General features: G+C 37.9%; 2 protein-coding genes and 1 non-coding gene across 9 annotated transcripts; 1 reads left to right on the top strand and 2 right to left on the bottom strand.

Annotated features, from left to right (window-relative positions):
- Positions 1–4,817: 4,817 nt before the first annotated feature.
- LOC137735628 (protein BOBBER 1) lies at positions 4,818–7,846 on the bottom strand. Its single transcript, XM_068475075.2, has 6 exons — positions 6,732–7,846; positions 6,239–6,411; positions 5,991–6,039; positions 5,474–5,640; positions 5,188–5,271; positions 4,818–5,082 (listed from the first exon to the last, which is right to left on the bottom strand). Exons 1-6 carry the CDS (start codon positions 7,138–7,140, stop codon positions 5,044–5,046), a joined length of 921 nt encoding a protein of 306 aa, XP_068331176.2. The 5' UTR covers positions 7,141–7,846; the 3' UTR covers positions 4,818–5,043.
- A 328-nt stretch (positions 7,847–8,174) lies between these two features.
- On the bottom strand, positions 8,175–12,120 carry LOC137735631 (wax ester synthase/diacylglycerol acyltransferase 11). 7 transcript variants are annotated; one of them, XM_088697019.1, is made up of 9 exons: positions 12,002–12,101; positions 11,581–11,794; positions 10,933–11,483; positions 10,064–10,633; positions 9,817–9,883; positions 9,486–9,595; positions 9,162–9,371; positions 8,915–9,052; positions 8,175–8,758 (listed from the first exon to the last, which is right to left on the bottom strand). In XM_088697019.1, the coding sequence occupies exons 3-9, from the start codon at positions 11,158–11,160 to the stop codon at positions 8,591–8,593; spliced, it is 1,491 nt and encodes a 496-aa protein (XP_088553145.1). In that variant the 5' UTR covers positions 11,161–11,483; positions 11,581–11,794; positions 12,002–12,101; the 3' UTR covers positions 8,175–8,590. The 7 variants fall into 7 exon arrangements, with proteins under 7 accessions (XP_088553145.1, XP_088553143.1, XP_088553142.1 ...); XM_088697017.1 differs by having other exon boundaries at positions 10,933–11,823; positions 12,002–12,120; XM_088697016.1 differs by having other exon boundaries at positions 9,486–9,598; positions 10,933–11,794; positions 12,002–12,113.
- Positions 12,121–12,213: 93 nt separating this feature from the next.
- On the top strand, positions 12,214–12,286 carry TRNAA-CGC (transfer RNA alanine (anticodon CGC)). Its single transcript has one exon. It is a non-coding gene; the product is annotated as a tRNA-Ala (tRNA).
- Positions 12,287–13,492: the final 1,206 nt, after the last annotated feature.

Here is a 13,492-nt window from a genome sequence, read left to right as displayed (position 1 = left end):
TTGGGAGGCTACATCCTGCATATATATAATATGTTTTAAGGGATATTTTGGATGCGGTCCCTAATCTTTAATATTCTTTTATTAAAACCTTAATAGTATTCAAAGTTTGATCAAAGTGTCACATCCCGGCCCGGGGCGGGACCACTTTCCGGGCCCGCTCCACCACCGTAGCACGACATTGTCCACTTTGGGCCCCGACCACGCCATTTTATAACATACTTTGTCACATCCCGGCCCGGGAAGTGGTCCCCCCGGGCCGGGATGTGACAAAAGTCCCTTGACTTTGTACACCTCATTATATTACTATTAATATTTATATTTTTATAGTTTTGACATTAATTGTTTGATATTTTATGAGATTTATAATCCTATAAATTTAAAATCCCTCATTATAATATTATTAGAAACGGTTACAATAAAAAAATTCAAACATTTTAATTGAATAAATGAATAAAAAAATATATAAAAATAAGAAATAATAAATGGCAAAAGAATGTATCCATAGTGTTAAAAAAATTGGTACATATTACAAAAAAAATGGTACATTTCACATATAACAAAGTGGTACATTAATAAAGAAATACATTATAAATAAATTAGGGTACAAATAAAAGATTAGAAAATTATGAGTACAAATGAATTTTTAAAAAATATAGGCGCTAAAAGAAATTAATACATGGGTACAAAATAAAACTAAAAATAAAATACTACAAATTAAAAAAAAATGTTGCAAATTAAAAGTGGGTACAAACTAAAAATATAAATATATGATACAAAGTTTAGGCATAAAACATAAATATACCATGGGTACAAACACAAATAAAACTTAAAAAAATATGGGCACAAAAAGAAACTAATATATGGGTACAAATTAAAAAATATTTGCAAATTAAAAATAGGTACAAACTAAAAATAAAAATATATGATAAAAAATTTAGCTATAAATATAAATATTCTAATTGTAACATTTTTAACACTAAAGGAATATATTTAAAAATAAAAATATTTTATTATTCAAATAATTAATGATGTTATTTATACCTAAGGACCTTGATCAAAAATTGAAAATAAATAGGATTTTAATCAATGGAGTAACAAAAAGAAGAATACGAACCTAATTTTCCCATGTTTTAATTTGTATTTTTGTCAAAACTGTAAAAGCCTTACAAACATTGGAAGCTACGACCCTAACCTTTTCTTTTTTTTTTTGCAACAAGGTTATTTATATCAGAAAGGTAATATATAGTTTTCGGGAGAGATTCTATATTTCATGCGATGAATGAAACACTTAGAGATATCTTCTGACTACACCTATAATTTTTCATACTTTTGGAGTATAAGATATTACGAGTATTATAAAGTTTCGGTGAGTTGCGACCAAATTTTTAGAAACTGTACGCGTCATCGGTACATATGAACGTGACTAATAATGGGTTTCAATTTAGGGCACAATTCAGAGTACCGCCTCACTTTCAGAAAAAGTAGCACCATTCCATGGTGCAGTACACGTTGTCATAGTCGAATTATTTGCAGTACAAGTTCCTATATACTGCATATCCAGACAACCCTAATAGGGTTTGTGATGATCCACTTGCAGAAGAAGATACAAAAACCTAACAACTAGTGCGCATGCAGTGCAACGCAATGCATCATTCGGCATGCATGCATGCATGCATGTGCTGATGTTATTGTGTGAGACTCTGATGAGTTAATTAAGAAAATTAACTAGTTATTTAGTGGGAAATGGATGCATATTCATGTGTGTGTATAAATATATTATATTATATATATACATATATATATATATATATATACACACATATATACATATATATATATATATATATATATATAGTTTTAAACTTTTAACCTAATTCCCTCCCATTGACATGTTGTCCTTTGCCATCGAGAGAGATAAGGTGTCATTTCGCATTATTGAGCCATTTGGAGTTTTATGCCAAGTTATGTGTGTCATTCCATTTGTGAAATATCATCTAACAGTTCGTGTATGAAAATAACTTAAGTTTTTGGAAGAAGAACAAAATGGTATTTGGTCTTGAAGAAAAAAAAGAAAGGAAAACTAGTTAAAATAATCATAAATTCAATTCAATTGTTAAAATGAATATTGATCAATTATGACCAATATAGCGATCAAAGATTGACTAGACATCGATCAAATATTGGTGAAATATTGAAAATTAATCATTTTAGCAACTGAGATTTAAAAAATGATCGTTTTCACCAAGTTTTCAAAAAAAAAAAAAAAAAAAGTTTTTCTTTTCTTCTAAATTGTTATCTTATTAAAAAAAATATTTTCTTTGGGCAATTTTGTGATGAAATATACAATTGTTTGAGTCCAACTACAGCTAGTTTGGACTGCATAAACGAATAATTGATGCAGATCTGTTGGTCATTCCATTTGTGTAACGTTGGGATAAAATGAATGATTAACATGAATCAGTAGCATTTAATAACAGCCAAGGAGTTTTTTAGCTAATCAGATTACTTTATGTAATTTAGAATCTTTCTCTTGTGAGATTGTTCAGCCCTTGTTTTCCTAGTTCTATGCATTTGTAGAGTGGTGCTAGAGATGGGGTTTTGGGGGTTTCAAGTAGTTGCCCCTATATTTAAGTTTTTATTTCTCTTAATTTCATTTCACTTCAGTATCGTGCTACATTAGCTGGTCAAAGCGTCAGCTCGATCTAGGGATGACGCTATGCATCTTGAGCATTAAAGGATGCCCCAGCTACTTTCACAAAAATGTATTTGTTAGTTCAATAATTAGGATCACTGAATTGAAAGTCTGAAGATATACATCCCCAACTCTTTTCTAATACCCCTACCATTCAAACTAGTCCAAGTGCTAATTAATCCAGAATTAAATCGATCGGCTCTTTGCCTGAGAAACTGTTGGAAGAGTAAGAATGCATCGCTTTCTCATCAAGTTGAATTTTCAACCTAAACAGTTAAATATGGCAGTAAACTAAAACACATCCCACTTAAAGAGAGAAGCCTCAACATATCCCAACACACATAAAACTTTAAAAAGAAAAAGGTTTGGCAGCTAAATCCCCCTTTTCATATTCTTTCAAGGGAAAGGGCCTGTCGAAAACGATTGCCATTAGCACCATCACACTAGCAAAACAATCAAAAGCTTGTGTTTGCACATGGAATGATAATTAATCAAATGCAAGTGGCATCAGCCCTAATTAACACAATTTAGAATTGTAACACGATCTGTGATATCATCTTTCGATATTAACAAGGGCACAGGTTAGCAACTAGCAAGGGTTTAAGTAACGGAGATATTAACTCTTTCCAAAAACACCAACATGTCAAACCAAAACTGGAAAATGCTCGCGTCGTAATTCAAAGAAAAGATGCACAACAATACAGAGAGGCATGCGCTCACTACTATTCAGTTGGGGATGTCCAGCACAACAAGGGACAGAGAGGACCATGCGAAATGTGATTGTCGTAGCGGGGAACAAAGTCCTCCCGATTGAGCGAGTCCCTTCTCTCCCTCCCAAACCCAAAAGGGATGAATAGAGTATAAAACAAGGGGGTCCTTTTCTAGGGGCTATAGGGTTACGTGACCTCCCTCCCTCCCTCACAACAGGACAATTTGTGGGGGATCCCACTGCCTTTTAATGGAAAGGGACAGCCGAGAGTGACCCAAGTGGCATTTATGGGCACGTGGCAGCTTGCGGTGCCCTCTGGTACATTTCAAGTCAAAAGAATGCTCGAGCGTGGGACCAAGTCGAACAATTTCGACACGTCCCTCGCTCGCTTACCTACAACCGCACAATTTATTTGCTTCTCGTTGCATTAAAAAGTTAAAACGCATAATAATTTGACGTGTCTATAGATAACGCGTCAGCTTACCTCCCTAAACCCTTGAGGCATGCATGTATATGTTGCAAGTCTTTAATGCCAAATGGCAGAACGTTGCAGAAAAGATTCCCTCCCTAAACTTTAAGGCATGCACGTCTCGAAGTCTTAAATACCAAATGGCACAATTAAGTCGGATATAACCGCAAAGAATGCACCAAGTCAGAAGACATGTATACGGAGAACGGACATTTGGGGTTGGACCTCCCCGACTTCACAGAACCTTGGATGCAGAAACTCACCCTTTAAGTTAACACTGTTGTAATAATATTAAGCAACCACAATCATGTGAGAACTTACAATTCGGACTGAAATACAGCCGCAAAATGCCCTCTACCCCAATGGTAAAAAAAATGTTAAAACTCTTGCTTCACGACGTAAATTTAAACCTTAACGGTATTGATCTAACAAAATTTATTGTTTGACAAAAATAAAAAAATACAACTGCAAAACGACATCGCATCCTACTACATAAGCCACTTGACCTACAAACCATTTGCAAATAGCTTTTTTTTTTTAAATGAATAATATTCTCTACACTAAAAAAGTGGAGTGAGCTAAATCTCACAGTGGTCTCGCAATAATATGATTCAAACTCGTATTTGGCAAGAATAAAACATAAGATCTTTTACTTACAAGTAAAGACAAATATCACTAAATCATAATATTAAAAGACTGAAAATGGTGCCTTAAGTTACCTCCAATAGGATAGGCCCAAAAGAGTCTATTTAGCCTCATTGTTTAGGGTTGGGACCCAAAATGCACCAGAAAGGCCTTATTTCTGGGGTAGAGATGCAAACAAGAAAAAGGCGGAGAGGGCAACGCTACAGGTAGCCCAGGCTCTCTTGTTGCCAAAACAATGCTAAGAAATCGCTTCAAGCAACAAATCGAACTCGAACGATAAAATGTGCAGGGAAACCAAGAAGTTATGCTAATCAAACTATTATCCAGAAATGAACCAGATCCCACAATATTAACAGCGTTCGAGCCAATTTAGACACCCTAAACACCCGTAAAAAGACAGCACACCGATGACATCCATTTGTTTTCTAAAACAATATTAAGCAGTAGGTGAACGAAGTTCTTTTTCCTCTCTCCCTTCTAATCAAACTCAAAAGTTAATAGTCTGTCTGTGAACTGAACAACTCAGATTTACTGTATCTTGGCCCTTGAGAAGTCCATCTCCGGATGCTGCAACATAACGATACATAAACAGTGTAAGCAAATTTGCATACCGGTTGCAAAAGGGAACCTTCTTGATTGAATGAGTAGCGTAGACGAGCCTCAAGAAATTACCTCGGACATGAACTTCTTTAAGATTTCCTGCTTTTGCATCTCCTCGCTAGTGGGGAGCCCCATCTGCTTCTGTCTCTGGTCAAACTGTAAAATCAAAACATACACCTCTTAGTAACCATGAAGAAACAAAATGTACAAATAGGCAGTGACGTGAACATGAATGGTGAACATATAAACTCATGGCGGACCAAACAGCAAGTAAAATGCCTTTCACAGATGTTCCTCGGTTAATAACTACTAGCAGCGAAAAACAAAATGCAGAAAAAAGCAGAAGTGGGAGAATTACCATCATCTTTTCAACAGTCTGGCGCGTTTCAGAATCCAGGTCAGACAGTTTGCTGGGCTCAGGCTCAACCTTTTGAGTGTCGATCTCAGGATCCCCTTTCACCAGACTTTTCCACCACTCCATTTGGTTGTGCTTGGTCAGAAGAATTGAGACGGCACTCTGGTCCTCTGCAATTAGCATGGATACTATGCATTCAACTAGCTCATATGCTCAAAAACCCATGGATTACAATTAGGAAAATCAGAGAAACATGATACATGCATTTACGAGACACTACGTCCTAAAAAACCAAGTGCGGAAATCGAGTGAAACTCATAACCATGGAACCCTGCTAAACATTCCGACGTGTTTAAAATTTCTTGAAGAGTAAAGCACAGAGCACCATGTGATCAATTCACCAAGTAATTATGACTTTATTATCTATTTAGAAAAGTGATACATTTTTCAATGCGTGTTATACTCCATTGTACATAAGCAAAATGATAAGTAATAAGTTGAACAGTGTTAATTGACGTACCTATGCTCCAGTAACAATCATCAGGCTTGATAGCTTGAAAAAGTTCACCCTGCAAGTATTAGGGCTTACATTAGTCGATGGAAACATAAACTAAACGGAATATACCAGATAATCATCCGTTGTCTCAAATCAGTCACATGAACAACCATCTTCCTACTAAATCTAATTGTTTTTCTTTCTTTTTTTTTAGGAATCTGTTTCATAGACATTAATTTCAAAAGTCAATAACCATCCAAAAGAAGACTTACATCGATGATCGGAGGCTGCCCCTTCAGTCCAAACTTCAGACGATTCTTCTTGATCTCACACACAACGAACCTAGATTTAGTTCCAGTCGGCACGGGAATAACAACATTAACCTCCTGTAGGCTCTGCGTCCACGAGTATTTCTCCAAATCCAGCCCATTCCCTTTGTTCGGAACTGTTCAAATCGATTGGTGTTAAATAGGAAAAACAAGAATTTATACATATCCAAAACACTTGTATCCCAACAGGCATTGGCGAACAATCATATCAAATTGGTTGAAAGATTCAAACATTTTATCTTTCACAGAACAAAGGCACATTATTCCATTGAAAGCAAGGATAAGGCTGCGAACAATAGACGTTCCCGACGCTAGCTTGGGGTCGCCCCTTTTAATTTATGTATAAAAGAATTAAAATTTCAGATATATCAATACTAAACCCTAAAAGAAAGTGGAACTCTAATCAAATTTAAAGCAAAGGAAAAAGATTTGGTACCTCTCAAGCCACTCTCCTCCTCTTTCTTACCCTCCTCCACAGTTTCCTCCTTTTTAACTTCCGCCTTCGGCTCCTCGCTCGACTTCTTCTCCGCCTCCGCCTTCTTCTTCCTCTCTTCCTCCGCCTGCCTCCTCTTCTTCCTCTCCTCCTCCTCCTTCTTCCTCTCCTTCTCCCTCAAGGCGCGCACGATCGATGCGACCTCCCTCTCCGCCGTCTCCTTCTTGAAGAAATCGCTCTCCTTAGCAAGAAATTCCAACACCTTCTCCACTAACCCTAGAGGGTTCGAGCGATCCAACTTCGCGGTAAAGGTCGCCGCTTTCGATGACGACGATGACGCCGCCGCCGCCGCCTGCGAAGGCTTCGTCTCGGGCGAGCTCTGTTCCTCCTGGATGTCGGAGATTATCGCCATGGATTCGATAAAAGTTTGAGAATTTGGGCGGAGCCTTTCGATTTCGAGGGTCTGGTGCGTGTAGGGTTTAGCTTTTGCTTTTTGGGAGGAGGACGGTGTGAGTGTATATATACTGCGTGCTACAGTCGGTGAGATGAGCAGAGAGTTCCAGAAGCTTGTGTTCTACACTCCAAGACTCCAAGTCTAACTTCTATTGGGAACCCGTCTCCCGTGTGATTAGACGCTAATACACCTTACGAGTTTATTTGATCCGAGTCCAAAAACCATTGTTTTGGGCTCTGGGCCCGTGGGTCGGGGCAGGTCTTAGCGCTTCTGGGCGGGTTCGGGGCAGGACCTATATATTTGATACATAAAACCGAGCGGGGTGGGGCGGGTCCAAATTTCTGAATACATGGGTCCCTGGCCCGAACCGTATATACAACCATTCAATTCTTCTCACACATAGTTTCCCTTTCTTGGTTTCTCTGTTTCTCCTTTTCGATCTCTCTCCCAAACCCAGATTGAATCTCCTCAGTCCTCCCTCTCGAATCTCAATCTTCTTCGTCGATTCTTAGACTCAGTAACTCTCCTTCCTCTCAATCTCTCTCTCCCAAACTAACTGACTTTTGCTCTCACCCCTCTCGATTCCAACATTCATTTTTCTGTTACTAGGCCCAGCCTGCCCGGCTTTATTTTCAAACGGGTTTGGTCCATTCAATTTTGGCCCGGTCTGGCCATGCCCATCCCTAGTATCTAATGTTGACACAACACATCCCATGAATTTTAACAAATTTATTATATTTTGCTTTAAATATGACGCGAGTACAATTCAATATGAAAAGAAAGCACAAGTATTAATGAAAGACTTAATAATAGAAAATTTTCTAACTCCGTTTGATAGAAAAATTTAAAACTCTTTATGAATCATAGAAGCGTTTTTTGAACAGCATTTTGTAGATACTTCTTTTAAAAGCACTTTTTAAAAATCACTTGTAAGTGCTTCTTACGGAACCAATCCAATTTCCCATCATATTTAGGTAAAAAGAGGTAATATGTGAAGGGAAGAAATTCAGGTTTCATTTCACTGTGTAATGGTTTTACATATAACAGATCAAAGCTCTCCTTTACTACATCCAGCCAAAGCATTCAACAAAAGGAGATGAACATTTTCGAGCAACTGGGATATTACAGTGACGATATTCTAAGCAAATCAAAGATTCTCCCCAACACGAGAATGACTGCTCAAATCAACTAACTAAAAAAAGACAAACATCACACCTAAGTTGAGCCAACTACCCGGCTTACAATAGCAAGGAGAAGCACATTTCACATGTAGCTGTTTGAGCTGTGCTTACACTTACGTCCATAAGCACCTCAGAAAGTCAATACTCCACCATGCGCATAATAGAAAGCTTAGATCATCTACTGATTCTGCTCTCTGGTCACAACAAACTGCACGCCACCTTTCGCGCTAGACAACTTCCACGGCGAGCCCTCTTTCCATGACAGCGTGACTAATGAGTTTAAGCGATTCCTCTAAATCGTCCAACAACTTCTCAGGATCAGGTATTACATTCGGATCAACAGTTAAGCAAACTGTCATTTCATCCGCGTAGCTTTGCCAATGCATATGCAATGCCTGCAGCATAATGAGCAACATTGAACATAAACATATCCGAAATGGAACCAGTTGTTTGTGGTTTTTTTTCCCCTTCGACTGCAGTTAAATTGGTGGATTTCGGAGGCAAGTTCGTGATCAAGAAGAATTATGTGCATGAATTATAAGAGAACTTACGTGAGGATGCCCGTAAACATGAGGAGACATGAAAGTTATTTGATGGCCGTAAAAACTAATTTCTTCCAGGGGACCAACCAAGTTTGAGAATGAGAATGTAGCATGAGAAATAATTCTGTGTGCTATAACTCCGGCTGCCTGCACGCGCACATACACACACATATATATGGACATTCTTAGAAACTATTATAGTTTTGCTCCAACCAATCGAAAATATGTTGGATGAAATAGAGGGAATTATTGGTACCTTAGCTCCTATTATTTTGATTACGAGATTGGCAGTCAGGTATGTGAAGAAAGCTTCGAGGGAATGTTTTTTCCGATCAATGACAGCTTTGGCTCCGCGAACATAATCCAACGGGTCATCTTGTAGAGCAATGGTGAAGGGGATAAGGATATAACCTATCCAATTACCCCACCTGACCTTGGACTTCTTAGCCATCATATCAGCCAGATCCTGTTATGCAATTAACATTAGAAACAAAACAGTATATGTGAGCTAGGCCAACCAAGCATCTTTTGTCGCGAAAAATTTCCTGAACTACTGCTGAATGGTATATATGCTAATCACCTGGATCCCAACAGTTGGTCTTAAATTAACGAGAATGTTAGCTCTAACGTGTATATTTTTCGGAAGATTACTCCCTTTCTGCTTTGTTCCTACATCTTGCACATTTTGGCCTGCTAAACAGAATAATGTTACAATGAAATCTTTATGCGTGAGTTTAGAACTTCTCTAAACATTTCGAAGTTGCTTCACAATTGAAAACAATGGAAACTTAGCAACAAAAAACGAAGAAAAGTGTTAATGACTCAATTAACAGAACAATGTTACCGGTATTATCTGCTCAAAAACTCAACTAACAAGACAATGCTAATGATTCAATTCCAAGGAAACTCACTGTATCTGCGATTCAAATAGCGCGAGAGACCCGCTTGTGCCACTCCCAACACAACATCATTGACAGTCTGGTTAATGTTCCAAATGTCAGAAAAAAAACTAAATGTAACATCACATGCTGTCAGAAAAACAAATGTACGAATGAAACTAATACACTGCTTCAATTTTTAGTTTTTAGAAGCTTTTCCGAAACAAGATTGTGTGCAAGCGTGCCCGTATACGCATTATTCATGAATTTGTCAACATACCGTGCCCATCGCATTCTTCGCTTGCTTTATGTGATTCATACTAACAGTCCGATGCAAGAAGCGTTTGGTGGTTAGATGAACATCAGATGAACCTTTGATAGGAGTTTCTGTGTCTTTCAAAAATAGAAGTGTTGCTATAAACAACATTATATCGACCAAAGTGTTCGCTATCAGCGTGATACCATACCAAATAGCCAACATGAAACGCCAGAACCAGCCCAGATCACTTGAGGAATCCGCCCGTTTCTGGGTGGGAACACTAGGCAGTTCATTCGGGTCGGATGTTTTTCTGGTACATGCTAGCAAAAGGGACATGAGAGACGCACCATCTCCCATAGAGTGGTGCATCCGGATCACTGCAAGCCCTTCTGCGTTCGAGGTTTTGACGTTGAGGAGATGTACCTCCCACAACGGCTTGGAAAGGTCAAGAGGTGATGCAGTAAGGTTGGAAATGTAGTTTTCTACAAATTCCTCCGGCTGTTCTATTTTTGAATTCAAGGTTGGAACAAAAACATGGTCTTCTTGATTTACCGAAACTTGAATCCATCTCTTCTTTCCGCCTCTGTCATCCTTATACAAGAGAAAACCTTAAATTATTAACTGTATATAGCGTTATTAGCATGCCGCAGCTGAGGGGAAAGTTAAAAACAATCAAGTACTTACAACTGGAACACAACCGTGGCGTTATCCCGGACCAAATCAAACAATGTCACACAGTTTAAACACGTGAAAGTGCTTGATTAGGTTAGAATACTGCCACAATGACATCCCACTTGTTCGCGAGTCTTCTCCTAAAGTAATTTTTGTATGCGGAAAGGAAAAAACAAGCAAACAAACAAGCAGTACGGAATGGAAATGTTTGTTTTTACCAGCCTGCAAGAGAAGCGAGGATGATTGTGCAAGACTTTCAAACCATTTTTGACAACGTTTGAATCGATCCTCGTCTTGAGTCCCATGATAATAACGATGTAACAGTTGAACCGCGGGGAATGGAACAAGCGTGACGCCGGACTTAGAATCAGACGATGATGATCTTCTTTCGTGCGTGACTCCTCATGAGTGCTGCAGGTAGCTGCCATAGTTGCCTCTGGCTCCATATCCTTGTGTCTGTTCTCTCACTATTCCACAAGCCTTGGTGTTTTTTGTGAAACAATCTTCTGCTACTTGTACTCATGTGGCTTTAACCATGCAATCAGCACCTCATTAAAGAGGTAGGTGGGCAGATCTGAAATTTTCTACAAATGCAAGGTTGTAAAACGAGAAAAACGTGTTTTGATCCCATCTGACCTACTCGATTTCAGCTGGAGTGAGAGTCATCCTAGTCAGGCATTACTACCGAAATTTCCCTCGTGACCAGATGGAGAAAACAATTCTGAATCTGTTTGTTGAAGCGACGCTGCAAATTTGCAAATTTGTGGTCCTGAAAAACTGTAAAAGTCACGTTTTTTTGTACGGAGACGTGAAGAATTTTGCATGGCTTGTATTCGGCAGAGACTGACATCATGAGTACTGACTACCTTGCTTTCTTGTTCGAAAATCTCCCGAACTCTATCAAGTGTGGAATTCCCTTCGTGAAATTGGAAAAAATATTTTAAGTTGTTTAGTAGACCACGTCATCCGTTTGATCATGTACACGAAAATCAAGACTCCCTCACACAACCCTCTTCCCGTCTCACCGGCTACTCAGCCAAGTTTGCGGATTCCAACAAACAAAACGCTTCAAACTCCAAGCTTTTTGGATCAAAACCAACAAACAGTTACTGCATATTTGGATCCAAACTCACAAAAATTACGGAGTTTGCTAAGACGAAGCTAAAAGCTTATCAAATTGGATTAATTTCTGGTCGATTTTTATACTTATTTGAAGCCATGAAAATTTGAAAGATGAAAATTTTGGAAGGAAAAAACACGAGGACTAGAAATCTAAGAACATAATACCTTTGACCTCCGAACTCCCCAATCTGATGAAACTCCAATTCGTCTGGTTGTCTGACAAAAGGGACAAATTTGAAATATGGAAGTCGTCCCACCGCCTGCGCGTTTCACGCTCAAAAATGTTATAGTACAACTATCGGTTTACTTCAGATGGCTCAGGGAAACTTGAATGTTAAAATCTTTAAATATGCGTGTTACTAACTCACTATCATTCAGGGGGTGTAGCTCATATGGTAGAGCGCTCGCTTCGCATGCGAGAGGCACGGGGTTCGATTCCCCGCACCTCCATCTTTTTTTTTTATTTTTATTTTTATTTTTTTTTTATCAATATGGGCTCAGCACTACCTTCTTTCTGAGTTTGGGGCTTTCTGAGCCCATAATATAATTTTTTTTTTTATCAATCTGGGCTCGGCCCTCTGACATCCTTGTTGGGTTGGTTCACATTAAGAAGAAATTTGTCGTATATAGAATACGGTTCAATACAGTAAATATCATAACATAATAAAGGAGAAGTTTAATTATTCAAATGTCAACCGTTTGTATACATTTAATGTACCGTGTTGTATTTTGGGTACACTGAAGAATCGCTCCACATTAAGATGCTTCTTTCTTCTCTTGTCAATTTTCTTAATTATTGGCAGATAAATGTCATCTTCTAATTACTCATTTTCCATACATATACCTCTCAATTCATTTTCAGATAATGTTTGTCTTAATAATGTTACGTAACGTCTTAAATTCAAATATCATATTTCTCATTAATAAAAAATATAAATAAAAATAAAAGAACACTTTTTTATGTGAACTGTCAAAGTAGCGATCACACATTGGTGTCCACCAACATTATGTTTAAGATTATACAAAATCATGTTATGTAAATTATCTTGTCTGTAATGAAAATAAAGGAGCCCAATAAGTACAATAATTATTGTGTTTGTTTGACTAGTAATATTGTCACACAATGTGGTCCAAGTACTGCACAACAAACTTCCAGTCTTCCACTACGGCATTAATTCAACACGCATGGCCCATGCATTTCCTCGTCCTTTTCTTCTTTTCTCTCTCGCATCAAATTTTTAGTGTGTTCGAAATATAACTTGGTATACCAAGTATCATAATATAAGCGATCAAGAAATTTCTTTTTTAAGTATTCAACCACTTGTATTATAACACTTGATGTACTCGATGTTCCCGGTATTGAAAAATCTCTCACATTTGATTGGCAAAGGTTTGGCCACCGAGGATGACTAAACGCATAAACGACGACCATATAACATGGTTTATATGGCTTCTTATCACCAACATTGAGCCCCTCTTAGTTTTGTTTTATGAAATCATAGCCATTTCTCAATGTCCTTGATATGATATCTCTCAATCAACATAGTGGACAGTTGTCCTACAATTGTATCCATGAGTTTTGTCAAGTCTGAATAGTTCTAACTAACTAATTAAAACTTGGTACTAATACGTACCATCTCCCTATTTCTATTTGCA

The sequence above is a fragment of the Pyrus communis genome, chromosome 7 (genome assembly GCF_041283825.1).
Source record: "Pyrus communis isolate YQ-2024b chromosome 7, ASM4128382v1, whole genome shotgun sequence".
NCBI lineage: Eukaryota > Viridiplantae > Streptophyta > Magnoliopsida > Rosales > Rosaceae > Pyrus > Pyrus communis.
This window is presented reverse-complemented; position numbering and strand designations above follow the sequence as displayed.

Coding starts and splice junctions, on each gene's coding strand:
- LOC137735631 (XM_088697014.1), bottom strand. CDS start 11,160: ATGGAGCCAGAGGCAACTATGGCAGCTACCTGCAGCACTCATGAGGAG. Junction 9,884..10,063: donor CGAAGAATGCGATGGGCACG/GTATGTTGACAA, acceptor AACATTAACCAG/ACTGTCAATGATGTTGTGTT. Junction 8,837..8,914: donor ATGTTTACGGGCATCCTCAC/GTAAGTTCTCTT, acceptor ATTTAACTGCAG/TCGAAGGGGAAAAAAAACCA.
- LOC137735628 (XM_068475075.2), bottom strand. CDS start 7,140: ATGGCGATAATCTCCGACATCCAGGAGGAACAGAGCTCGCCCGAGACG. Junction 5,272..5,473: donor AGACTGTTGAAAAGATGATG/GTAATTCTCCCA, acceptor TTGATTTTACAG/TTTGACCAGAGACAGAAGCA. Junction 5,083..5,187: donor TAAAGAAGTTCATGTCCGAG/GTAATTTCTTGA, acceptor GTTATGTTGCAG/CATCCGGAGATGGACTTCTC.